Here is a 13,934-nt window from a genome sequence, read left to right on the forward strand (position 1 = left end):
CCAAAACAAACAAGTTTAGTGATTTATATTTTGTCCCTCTGTGTAGACCGTATATAAATCAATTTACGTATTTTGCAAAGCAAGAATAAGGGTAGGTACTTTCATGCCACAGCACATTAAGAAGTGAGATTTATAAGTAGTCCAGTATGTTTGTAGTGACTGATTTGGATGCTTACCTATGTCCAATTTTGGGATTCCGTACCTAAAAGGTTCAAACAAAACCATATAAAAGCGGTATAACAACAATTGGTTAAAGTGTTACCTTAAGGACGCGCCATAGAGCGAGTCCCCCAAGATAATCCACCGATTCAATACATAAACAAAACAAAAATAGATTTTAATCAATTGAAGGTATGGGCAAAAATATAATGTTTTGCGCTCTTAAACTTGATCAGATTCAATCTATAAGCAATCACTAATCTAAAATAGTTGGTGTCATAATTTTAGTGTTTGCCTTTGTTAAACATTCGTGTTCTTTGTTAAATTAAAATCACAGTATATAGACTCGCATAATCGTACTAATATTTCGACTTTAAAACGTGTTACCCGTATTATAAAGCTGAAAAACAAAGACATGGAATCGACACGTCCTTATATCTGTAAAGAGAAGTCAATTTGATGTATTTCAACATATTTAAATCATCGTTTATCTACATTATAGAGTTTTAAAGTCTGGAAGATTGCAAACTGCGGTCAGTAATACAAACTATCACATGTACACTCAGCAGCAAAAACTGTTTTCGAAGCTCCTTAATGCAATAAAATACAAGAAACTTGAATGCCACAAAGTGGGTTCAATGAAAGAATTAACAGTATGCTCACTTGCCAATAAAAATGTCGACGTGGCATTGCGGTTCCACGTATAGATTTGTAGGTTTGAAGTGCAGCTTTGTTCCCAACACAGACAAAGTAGGTACCAATGAGACTTTTTCAAAGTTTATGTACTTTCTTAATTATTCTAAGATAACACTGATACTGACAAAGTCGAATAGAACATGACGAAACCTGGGTTCTCAAATATTGGAATCTGAAATCGCAAACCCGCAGTGCTGATCAATGCTCAAACCTTCCTTATATAAAAGGAAGCTTGTTTTCAACAGTTGTTTGTTGGCTTACCAGTATTCTAAGTATTTAAAAACAATATTGGCAGTTTATAAATGCGCTTTTGTTGACTTTCGTTACTGACTATACCTTATACACAAGTTTTGTCTCACGTAAGCCTATTACTGGTCGACTCTTGCTCCAGTGTGTTGCGCCATGACACCCGTCCATATTTATCACGCTGTGGCGCGCTGCAATGTTCTCTAAGTCTCTTGTTACTGGTAAGTATATATATAATAACTTATCTGGAAAGCTCATTTTATGATCTTCTTTGGTGTCTGCAACTGAATGGTCTCATCTGGTTTCTTCTTTACGATTTTTCTGGTCTGATTGGTAGATGACTAATAAAATGATGTAACAAAATGGCACAGATTCCGGAATCAACATACTGTTCTGTACCTACAGACATATTGTTTTAAGATTTTGCGATTCTGCGCTTAAAGATTTTGCACTATACAACTGTACGTAACGCATTTGAATTATGTGTTTAATTATAAAGAATAACTGAATACTAGTAAATTCTTATTTATCCCGACGTTTTAGCCGACTAGCAGTGGCCGTGGACACGGGTGGACTGATGACAATCAGCAGCGTCATCCTGTCATGCTAGTTTCTGCTATTACCCTCACTTAACTTTAGAATTATTAGTCTTCGTGTTTAAACAGCCAATTTCCATACGATGTAATATAAATTTATTTATTAAGAAACTCAATAAGGTCTACATTCGGTACTCACAAAACTTCAATAATCTTTATATAATAGAATTCTACAAAAGCTACAAAGAGAAAGTTGCCATTTAAATCGAGGTTTTACGCGTTATACAATAAAATATTGTTAAGGAATGTTGCGTTACTGTAAATAACAGCGAAACTTGCTAAAATGCTTCCGTTGGTAGGACAAGCGCGATGTTAAACAAAACTTTTCCCATTATGAATCGTTTAAGCATCGGCTGGAAGAGCCTTGATAATTCAATTAAGCCTTTCTTGAATAATAACTTTAGAAAATTATGGACAGAGATGGATTGGGCCTTTCCAGTTTATGAACGTAACACAGTATAACGCGGCCTTTATGAGGTCCCCTTACACTGATATGGCGATGGAGACTAATTAAAATGTTGATGTAAGGAGGTCGTTATGTACTGCTAAAGTATCGCCGAAGGACCTTTAGGTGTTAATTTAATTGAGAATAAGACTCATGTTTACTAATTCAATAAATTAAACTGGAACAATGTTATAGCGTAGGAGGGTAGAGTAGTAAGAAGATTGTTGTTTGGGGTGAAGCAGGGCCAATTTGTAGGTTCCTACCGGAGCCGCGCTAAGCAACCGTAAGCAACTGCAGCAAAGTTCAGGACTGCTATCACTATAACACTATCTCTTCAATTAAGACTTGCTTTTGAGGAGGAGACACAGCGCTCTATCACGTGTAATAATATTACTCTAAGTTGAGGTGCTAGACTCTCTGTGTTAGATCTGGACACATCATTATAATATAATAATATTTAACTCCGCAACTTAACACACGACATCTAGTTTCAAACTAAGCAAAGCTTGGATTATGATTACTAGACTAGATACACACACATACTTAAATATTTCCAAGTAGGTACATACATATCTATTATTTCAGATAAATTGCCCCGAACAAATGATCGTGCCAATCACAAAAAAAAAGAATTTCTTGGGTGGGAATCGAAAACATGACCTCCGGTATAGCAGTCAGTGCTACTAACAACTAGACAACACAAACAGAACCACAAACAGACAGGCCAGTCAAAATCTATTTTATTTATTGTAATATATACTGTCACTAAAACTAATAAAAACCAATATAAGAGTCTCGAAATTTGAAGATCTGTTCACAAAATTCGCTCTCAGCGATTAGTTCCACAGATTGAACGTCGTTCGATGACATGAAATCAGGTATCGGATCTTTTAGCAATTATGATTATCTTTATAGGGCACGAGGGTTCCCTTCTAAGAATATCCCTTATTTTATTTTATGTAGCAAAGCTTTTCTACTAAAAAATGTTTTTCAATTTCTCGTAATTGCAAAGTACAAAATAAATGAAAACACGACTTATACTGGTTCTCTGTATAACCGATATTTGTTATTATTTTTAGATACTATCAAAAATATTTAAATTTATCTAGAAGTAGCAAAAAAGCTAAGAAAACTGTTTGCGTTTTGAAACAAATTCAGGTTCTCTCGCAAGTTTTTGGGCTGTTCCACGTTTGGTATAGTCGTAACTCGTAGATGACTACTATAATCCATCATTATTAAGTGATTTTGAATCCATTTTGGATTGCAAAAACGAAGCCTCCAATGAGCCAAAGGTAGAACGGTTTACTCACACTTATTGATGGAGATAGCCCGACTATTATAATAAGATATCTTTTATGAAAATAATTGCAAGGTGAAAATTCCAAGATATACCAAGTGCTTATAATAACGTACTTAACAAATTCTTCAAAAGGTTTTAATCATATTCTTAAATCCATCGTCTTAAGAGCTTAATGTAAGTACTTTTTTTAAATCCTATTAGTGTTCGCTATAATTGTTTTATAAAAGGTCCGGCGGCCGGCCCTGCCCCGAGTCACTGTTGCTAGCCTGTTTGTAAACGGCTTTATTTATGCAGGATAAAACAAAGGAAAATATTGCCTCAGTTCTTGGTATTAGGGTCAATCCTCACTGAAAGAGTATAAGCGCGCACTTTCCGTAAGAGTAGTGACACAAGGCAAGGCGGGTCGTGCAAGGTCTTGCCTCGCGGCGCATTGACCACCTTTGCTAACGAATTACAGTGAACGATTATCCCACGAAGATAAAATTCAAAACTATTTGTAATACTTTGCCTCTTAAAGGCGGACGACCTCTGCTCGTTTTTGTGTGTGTGTAGGACCTTTAGTAGCACGTGTATAACTGCAAATAAGGAAGATTAAGGAGATGAAGTGTTGCAAAGAAATCGTGTTTCACTGGCCTAGTCAGACTTAACTAAAAATAAAGAGTAATTATTGATCTAAAGAGAGAATAAAAATATAGTTATAAAATAGTTTAATTAAATATAGTTTTCGTTTTTACATACATACCTGAAATTTGAAAATTGATTCACAATTTGGCAACCACTTCGTCTCTATAAATGGAGAAAGCTTTATTATATTTCAAGAAAACAAACCAATAAGAACTTCCTCCTATTTTGCATCTATTAAGAATACTTACCATTTACACAGAATACATAGATTGAGCAGTGCCTGCAGAGGGGGCCACTGGGCCTACCACCACAAATAATACTGCTTTGGTTGTAGGCCAGTCCAGGACACTGCATTTATTTATTCATTATAGAAAACTCCATTTTCTAGCGACAATTTAACCATGGCGATTTAAAAGCGACCATTTTTCTCGGATGGTAATCATTAAATGACTCCTGCCGCTTTGGTTGAAGACGCAGGGAGTGTTGGACTTTCTAAACGTCACCATGTTCCTCCTATACTCTTTTTGCACCAGGGTAACCCGTTCGGACAATATCGTTGAGGCTATGACCTCAGACTTTGTTTCGACGCCTCTTCTCAGGGTGACCAATTAAGAAATGTCAACTCCAGCTGGCATGAAAAAATGTAAACGTCTATCGTATTTTCAGGATAAACTATTTCATTTCAATTTTAAAAACGAGAGAGCGCACTGTATTTCGGAAAGCGCCGTTTCTCTTCCACACCTGCATGAGTTTTAGACCGAGTTTTAAATTAAAAAGTTTGGTAGTAGGCCTTCTGTAATCGATAAAAGGCGAATGTTAATTCGCTCGTATTCAAATTATCTGAGTTCGTTACCGGCCGTGTTCTCCCCAGGCGAGGAACTCAAACATTACCTAATTAACTGTAAGCCTTCTTCGGTACTTCGTGTACAATTTTTACTTGAATGTTCGTTTTGGTTTTGTTTTTAAACTACCCTTGTTTTTGTGTTTGTGTTGTTTATAATGCTGTATATTTACACACTGCTAATAAAATGGAATTTTTCTTCTAAACATACAAATTAACCTCTAGGAAGAGTGCATTATTACGGCTTTCAGTTCCCTCTCATTAAAATAGAAGCTCCTAATTCAATCATCATCGGCGGTTAAAAATAAGATGTTTAGGTTAAAACCACAAATAAAACAAGGCACTCTTTTGATTTGATTTATTTTCGTAATATTCAACTGTTGACAGATAACAAATGATCTTACAATATCCAATTTGTACATAATGACTTAAGAAAATATGGCAACACTCATATTTTAACAATAAATACATGATGGTACTCTGGTGTTTATGATTTTAAGAGGTTGTAGAAAACTAACTAGTAAGGGAAGAACTTGATGTGTTAGGAGCCATTTTGAAACACCCATTTTACCACATTTCCACTAATTTTCGTATATGGCAAAACAGGTGTCTTTTTTATTTGCTTACGATTTCAACCATTTCTTTTTCAAGCCTTTATATGTATCGCAACGTAAGTCATTTTTAATGCATTGAATATTATGGTTGAAACGTCGATTGTCCTAAAAACAAGGGGATGACATGAAAGTTATTTTAATTGTAGTCGTAACAGTTACTTATAAACAGTTCTGAAGCTTAAACATTAAAATATCAAGTAAAAATTAAACAATACTTTTGTCAACGATTAAAATGTAAGTGGCTTACTGGTACGTCTTATACTTTTCTCAGCCCCTTGTTTCTAGTTTCATAATAATAGGTACAGTCTAAACAATGGAAACATTTAACAAGTTATTTAGACAGTCAGTGAGACGATTTCAGCTTAGTTAAAATACTAGTCACAATAAATAAGCTTGTCTTTTTACAAATCATAGGCGTATGATCTACAAATACAGTTGAAATTACATATTTCGAAGCGTTTCTTAAGTAGAAATTAGAAAAGAAAACTGTACAAAGACCTTATTACCTCGCAAACAAGGTTTATTTTGGTTAAAGTTAAACAAAACACTCGATATCATGTCGATGGTACTGTAAATGCGGTATTATCCTGGCACAGCTGTCGCTAAGCTCACAGTCACACGTCCCGGTACGATTCAATTGAGTTTCGCTCGCAGAATTGTTGTTGATTCTAATCGCTCTGTTTTGATAACAACAAACGCAAATGCATCATGTTGTTTAATCGTCCCGGCAGCTAGCGCACTAAAACAGTCCGCCAGTGAGCGTAGACACAGCCATGAAACAATATCCATAACATTTATACAACAAGTAATACAGCTCGATAAACTCTGGGGAACCAGTCAAGTTTCGCCAAACAAAACATTCACTATGTACTGTAATTTAAAATTGAACGACGAATGTTTAACAGCTAAAATGCTCTCTAAATAGTTTCAACAAACAACGTTATTCAACTCTTAGTAGAGAAGTAGATTAATGATCGCCCAAGGTTGAGTGAGAGGGGCGCGCCGCCGCCGGCATCTATACACAATGAAGTAGTAACAATGGATGCGGTCCCCGCACTACACGACGCCCGCACCCGTTCGTTGAAAAACTTGAAACGACCCCATTACCGCACACTTATCAACAAAATTTATATAAACATCTCTTTAAAATATCTGATATGAAGAATAACTATTCTAAAATTGTCTTGTGCGCTAACATGCAAATACAAGGAAGACGATAATTATTATTACAAAAATCACTGAAACACGCAAGTTTTCCAACGAACACTTTGCTCGCTAAAGAGAAAGTACATTTATTCGTAAGTAGATCACATCAGAATTAATGAATAATAATGTGGTGCTTGAAATTATTACTCGGTGACACTTTAAAATACATTAATTCGAAATGTAAAAATATTTACATCGGCCTTCCATTGCCGCTAACCGTCCAATTTGTTTGGTATTGAGTCGCGGCCGTTTCAGCGTCGCTGGAACGCATTCCTATACCGCACAACCCGATCCGTACTGCTCGCAGTGGTCGCATATCATTCACATATTGCATACTCTCTCTCTATATCCATCGCTCCGGTGAGGAGTCCGTTCGTTTCTGTGGCCACGCTAAGATATTCTAAAACATGGCGTCCGCGTCGATCCTGTAGACGCCGCGACGCGAGCTCCGCGCGTGTCACCCGACTCTTTACCGTCTTTCGGACACCTCGCACGTTACTCTATCGTCACGTAATACTGCAAAATACCTACGAAGACATCGATCCCCGTCAACACAATGATCGAACATCACAATTTAGAAATTGTACGACTAGGTATGTTTAACGTTTATAAATTTCAGAAAAGTCCTATCTATGATACTATAAGTTTGCTACGCATTATTATATAGGTACCTATTACAACTACGCTCTTACCAATCATACCGATACGATATCCTCCGGACATGTTTCTGCGCCCAGACGTCATGTTGCCGAGTAATCAGGTTTCAATCATTAGAGTGAAGCAAATCATTGAATTTTATTACTTATTTTGGCAGTTTTTAATAAGAAAATATTATTATGCATACACCGCCACAAATACTTTATCGATCGCCATTTAAAGCGACTACGCCTAAAAAATTATAATTAGACACTGCGCTTTCAAAGCAAACGCCCCAAATGTTGAATTAAAACATTTGGTTATGTTTTTACATGATGTAAGTTAAGTCCATAGCCGGGAAATATTTTCAATAAGCATCTTCGTCATAAGTTAACAAGTTGGATAAGATAATCTCGATTTTCGTTTCTGCACCCAGCTGTGGGCCTAACTAACATAGTAAACATTACAAATTACTGTATAATACACAAAAAAATACGGCGTACTCGTAACTCAAGCGAGTCCACAACGTCGAATACTTATGAATGTAATACGACACGTTGGTTCACTATTTACCTTTGGTTAACCGACTACGAGCGATGAATAGGTATCCAACTTAAACCACCATCAACATCCACATAATTAGACCTGGATTACGTCACACGTGCATGCGAATTCTGTTTGCCGGTGACTTTCCTGTTACCATAATATAAAACGGTAAGTTATCCTTAAAGTTATAACATTCAACAAATATTCTTAGGAATTATTCGCATTACTGGCTAATCACGAAGCACTGCAAAGATAAGATATATAAGTCGATGGTACGATGTAGGTATGCAGCGGCGATGACGTGATGATGAGACGACGTGAGTCGGCCGGCAGCACAGAGCTCGCATGCAGGTCTCCCAGCCCCGGAGCCGCGCGGTGCGGGGGGCTCTTGTCGGCGACACCTCGTCTACGCGCCTTCGTTGAGTTTCTTGAAAAGTAATGTCTCCTCAAAGATGTACTTCTTGAGTGTCTCCTTGGGAAGGTCATCGAGCTCCATCGCGAATCGGAAGGGCTCCTCCGCCACGGGCTGTAAAGAAAATTCGTCCTTGAACCGAGTCCGGCAACGTGTTTATTTTTGTTTACTTATACATAAATGTATTACATTATCATAAGATTTCCCTTTTAAAGACATTTCCATGTAGTTAAATAATGTAAAGTGCGTACACCTTATTCATGAATCTAAATTGGCAGAGCAAATTATCTTGTAATTTGAGTGAAAAGAACGTTTGATCATTTGGACTTAGTATGAATAAAACATTGTGGAGGCTTGAGCTTTGTATCTGGTGGACAATATGTTGGTATAGCAGGTTGGTAACAAGCAGTTATGTAGCTGTAATTTACGTGTCCCGGGTGATTCGTGCGCTCGTACATAATGTCCATCATTCACGCTCCTATATTTACGAATTTTCCCCGTGGACGAGTGAGTAATCAGCAATTATCGGCACGCCTCGGGGTGTTAACGTTGAATTTTAAAATTAATACTTAAAAGGTTCAAATTATATTTGTTGCTTGAGAAGAGAATCAATTTTCTTTAAGCGTGAAAATGTAGTTAACGTCCACAAAAATCATATTCTCATTTATAATAAAAAAGGAAGAACTTTATAATTACTGACACGGAACCATACAGCCTCATAACTTTATCAATGGGAGCGTGGCAACGAGGAAATTCTCCCGAGGAGTTTTAATTAGTCCTGTATTGTTGAATATCAATTACAATTGATAGCATTTACATTCTAGAGGGCGAAGCATACCGCTTCGAGAACAATACAGGGTGGGTTACACATAGTAGCGACTATACCAGTTTTGTAACTATGTCATATTATGAGGGCTATTATGTAGAACAGGACGTTTATTTTTAAATAATAAAAAAAAACAGAACGTAGTTACATAAGTATCAAGTATAATTATAACTCTCCAAAAAAAAAACTTTCTTTTGTCCTATTACAGAGCAGAGGTCCAAATCTAGTTTTGTTGTATTTGATGTTACTGACGTTGCTCTAAATTGCATATTTATATACTCCCGTATTTTGTTTTGCCAATACACATTGGCAGTAATTTTGAATAATATAAGCTCAAGCATTCAACAAAGGCTCGCAGACGCGCCTCATTTCGTTTCGAATCCCGTTCGAACACGCTTCAAGTATTTTAGCTAGAAATGCCTTCAAAACATCCTTATTTACTTTCCCTTTCAACTTGGCTTATTCATTTAAAGGAAAACGACACTTTTTAAGCGGCCAACAAACTTGACCTACATCGCCAATTCAATAAGAAAACTTCAAATTTTCCATTAAAACCAAAATTTTATGCGAATTTTCCATATTTGCACAAGTTGTATGACTGTATCTACAGGAAAAGGGTTGTTTATTTCTCCTTTATAAAGTTGTATCGTTATATTGAAAATAAGAGCATCGAGAGTCAGTACACGGGTGTCAGACAGTGAGTAAACACACTTAAGATGCAAATATGACGCACGAGGAAAATGCATTCAACATGTTGCATGCATTTAATAGTGCCAAGCACACGTTATAAAATGAACGATGCATTTTTCAACGGGAAAAATGTTTTCTGCTTTGGGTGTGTTAACTGAGACTGAATTGATATTTTTTTTAAATAATGTTTTTTATTAGGAGGTAGTTCCTGAGTTTAGAAAAGGTTTTTTTTAATAATGTTTTGCACACAGAGCAAGAAGAAATATTTACGAAAGTCAATTTACGGTTGAAGAATTAAGTAAAAAGTCTTAAAATATCTCAGTCCAAAAAATCAGGTAACAAATTTAATATTCGCTTATTTACCTACCTATGTAACAATTACAGGTGCCAGATTTCACGGCGACTTCAAACTTAAGCCGCGTTCCAACCACAACGTTTCGCCGCCGCAGTGTATTGAGAGATACGTATTCTATTGTATTTGAATCACACCCAACAATACGAGTCAGTCGCTGTTGAAAAATACTAAATAGAGCCTGCTCACAAACTCTATGACTGAACGGTGTGAACACAATGAATCTCTCTAGAAGAACAGGGAGTTAAGCAAGACTTGTACAAACCTCATCATTAGGATCGTAGTACTGTTCAAGGTAAGGATGCGCGAGGGCCTCCTCGACGGTGATCCGCTTGTGAGGGTTGAAGGTCAGCATGCGGTGCAGCAGGTCGAGCGCGCGCGCGTCGGCGCCGGGGAACAGCTCCGCCCAGGGCACGCGCGGCTTGTACGGCAGGGACTCCAGGTAGCCGCGAGCCTGGAGACAAATACCAATCTTAATCATCTATTTATGATATATACATGTAGGTCACCGTTAGCTTAAAACACGGAGGATGTGCCTTCAAAATATTTAGGTGGTACAATATGCTTTGAAGTATTATTAATTTAAAAAGAATATTGCCCCATCGCTTTCGAAAGTACACAAGTTATAAATGTAGAATAAATATTTTTGGCTTTATGATTTGACAAGACAAGGTGTGTCGGATTTTGCAAATCCATACTTATGATAATATATCATAAAAATACAACAAAGTCATTGTTAAAATAGAACACCGTTGGTAGGAAAAAACTCCACACAACATTTAATACATTATAACACGTATGTATGAGTTTCGTATGTATAAATATTATGAGAACATTTAAAACAAGTTAAAATCTCCATAATTATGGGCAGAGGGTTTGAATTTACATATTATTTAACCCTTTTATGTTTCTACTTATATTCATTTGGAACCTATTATAATAATGGCTTTGAAACAATTGTAGCAATTTAGATAGGCGTCATTTTGCGTGAACTTTGTAACTGTATTTCATTATAATTTGAGTTTTTTTTTCAATTGTTTCGTTGAAGTGTGCCATTAATATAAGTCATTTAGATAAATAATGAAATAACATATACAGGGTTAAAGCCTTCTTAGTTCCCACTTCTGGATGGAAAAATAACTCCCTTTTGCCTTCCAAGCCTTTCTAACTTCAGCAATAATGGCAAAAGGTAAAAATTATAATGCCGTACAATTATTATTTATTATCAATATAATAATACAAAACATAGTATATTTTTGTTTACCTACTTTTGAATAAAGAAAGCGTTTTATTATTATTTCACATCCCTTGTAAATAAAAACATCTCTTGTACGTATATTATATAGATACTACAGGGCATGTTAACCAATTTTCCCACAATTTTCAATAGATATTTTGACAAATTACCATAACTTCATGAATATGAAACGTCTGTTTACTTAGTTCAGAGGTTCTATTGACAATTGACATGGATCTTAGGGACCGGGCATACAACAAAACTTGGTCCTTAGAGACCAACGTTCAACTTACAAGCTGCCAGTACCTATCAATTCTTATGACACTTTAACGGAAAACAGTTTAAACTTGCATTTTCCGAAGTGGAAACGTGTTTTAAAATAGTTTCTTACCCTTGGGAAAACATCTTACACATGCTGTACTGTGCCCGAGGGTAAAAGGCATTTTACTTTAGGAAATATCTTTGACATTATTTTAACTCGAGAACATATTCAGCCCTATGTCTGCACGAGGGCTAATGAGTGGATGGAATGCCAATAAGTAAAATAACTTTTATGCATAAAACCACTGGTTTCCTCCAATTGTCCATTACCCTGACGATTAACTGCTATCGGTTTGCAAATTGGCTGTACCTGTCAATCTCTAAAACTTAAGTAAACGCACTCAACAATATCATTTAACATAGTTAGCCTTAATCAAAGATTAGTTACATTAACAAACTGTAACATAGTTGCTATAGGTGAAAAAAATCGACCAAATACTTCAGTACTACATGACTAAATAACTTGATAAATGTATAATGTGACACAAATGTACGTATACTCACTGACATTAAGAAGTCTGGTTGCCATTCGACTTAAATTGTATGTATGGTCAAAGTTCATATCTTATTCACGAAATCCTGTTCGGCTGAGATCGAAGTTTCCCAATTGCCTTTACTTACTAGTCGAACGAATCTAGACAATATGAATAAATAACGATTGAGATTGAAACCTAGTCGAGTACTCGCGTGTTATGTACGGACCACGAGGCAATGAGAATGAGAAATACAAACGAAAATCAGCTCTATTGTTAGGGAATAAAGGTAATGTTAATGTCAAAGAAGGATACTAATTAGACTGGCCTGATGGTCTAGTGGCTATTGGCCCTGACTGCTATACCGAAGGTCTTGGGTTCGATTCCGACCCACTACGAATGTTTAATATTGCATAATACAAGCTTTGCTTAGTTTTAGAATAGATGGCGGTGTAAAATGATAATTGCATTCATTAATAAGTAAGAACAGTATTGAGGATATTCAAAATGATGTAAGGTTATATAATTATGCCATATATAGAGAATGGTAGGGAGAGACTCGCTTATTTTACCCCCCACGACGCCAACACTGTTAATGATCTGTGCGAGCGATTACAATAATTTACATGATTAACGGGAGCCTGTGTTAAACAAAATTACGTAGTTGAGAAGCTGTTCTAGACAAATGATTTAGAGCCATAAGAATAGAGAATAGAATAACAATACTGTCATATAGGACGATTATGTAGGTGGTGTGGTTTGGTGTGGCGATAATGTAACGTAGACAAAGGTTGTAAGACTCAAAATTGTTTATGTTTAACAAATGTCAATAAATATGTGACTTCATCCGTAAATGTTTAGACTAGGTCCAAACCAAACAAAGGCTATTTAAGATGCGAGTATTTGTCTGTAGATTCACGCTACGTAATATGCTTGCAAGATTAGTATATGTTACTGCGTAACCTACAAAAATAAAGAAATGTTTTTTGAGTACCAATGGTCATTAATAATAACTTTTTCTTAAATACCAAGTAAGGTTTATAAAGCAAAATATCAATAACTGGTACAAATGACAGTTGTACTGATGATTTTATTTTGTTTTCACGACCTGAAGCTAACACATCTAGGCAGATAATCTAAAAAGGCAAACAAGAACTGATTTCAATTCAACGAAGAATATAACCCCAAATTCAAAATAAACGTATTCAAACTAAAACACTCCGAAAACTTTTAACAAATAAAAACATTAAGTTACTTACAGAAAAAAAAACAAAAGGGCCTTATAATTTAACATGCATTTACTTTTAAAACTGCGATGATAAAATCACAAAGGCCCTGTGAATAATGTTGGTGACCTCATATGGCGACAGTGGCTGGTCCTAAACCAACATTGGCCCAAAACTTCACGAAACGATTTCACCAGCTGCCTCGTAAGTTCAGTTATTTATTTTCAATTTGGAGGCGCGCTCGAATACACCTGAGAGGCGAAGATTTTCAACCTTCAACCTTATTGCGTCGGGTTAAGGAGTTTTGTCAATACGTTACCACTGAGTCGGTTGACTGAAGTCCTTGACTTAGGTTTAGGTTTCTAGCTTGCCTTGCCAGAGTAGAGACCACAAGTACTTAGTATTCAACTGTACCTATTCTCGTAAAATTTTCGACGGTGTACCTATAGCCACAAAAAGTCATCCTGCAAATGATAAAGTTCTGATCT

The 13,934-nt window shown here is 36.1% G+C and overlaps 1 protein-coding gene across 1 annotated transcript in view; it reads right to left on the reverse strand.

The window, feature by feature from the left end:
* Nucleotides 1–5,250: 5,250 nt before the first annotated feature.
* Nucleotides 5,251–13,934, reverse strand: part of LOC113491757 (mitogen-activated protein kinase ERK-A) — a 39,010-nt gene continuing 30,326 nt past the window's right edge. Inside the window, exons 7-8 of the mRNA XM_026868914.1 lie at nucleotides 10,455–10,643; nucleotides 5,251–8,435 (exon numbers count right to left, since the gene is read on the reverse strand). Coding sequence (XP_026724715.1) covers nucleotides 8,316–8,435; nucleotides 10,455–10,643 — 309 coding nt within the window. The 3' untranslated portion in view covers nucleotides 5,251–8,315. The remainder of the gene's footprint in view (nucleotides 8,436–10,454; nucleotides 10,644–13,934) is intronic.

This window comes from Trichoplusia ni, chromosome 3 (assembly GCF_003590095.1).
Source record: "Trichoplusia ni isolate ovarian cell line Hi5 chromosome 3, tn1, whole genome shotgun sequence".
NCBI classification, from domain to species: domain Eukaryota; kingdom Metazoa; phylum Arthropoda; class Insecta; order Lepidoptera; family Noctuidae; genus Trichoplusia; species Trichoplusia ni.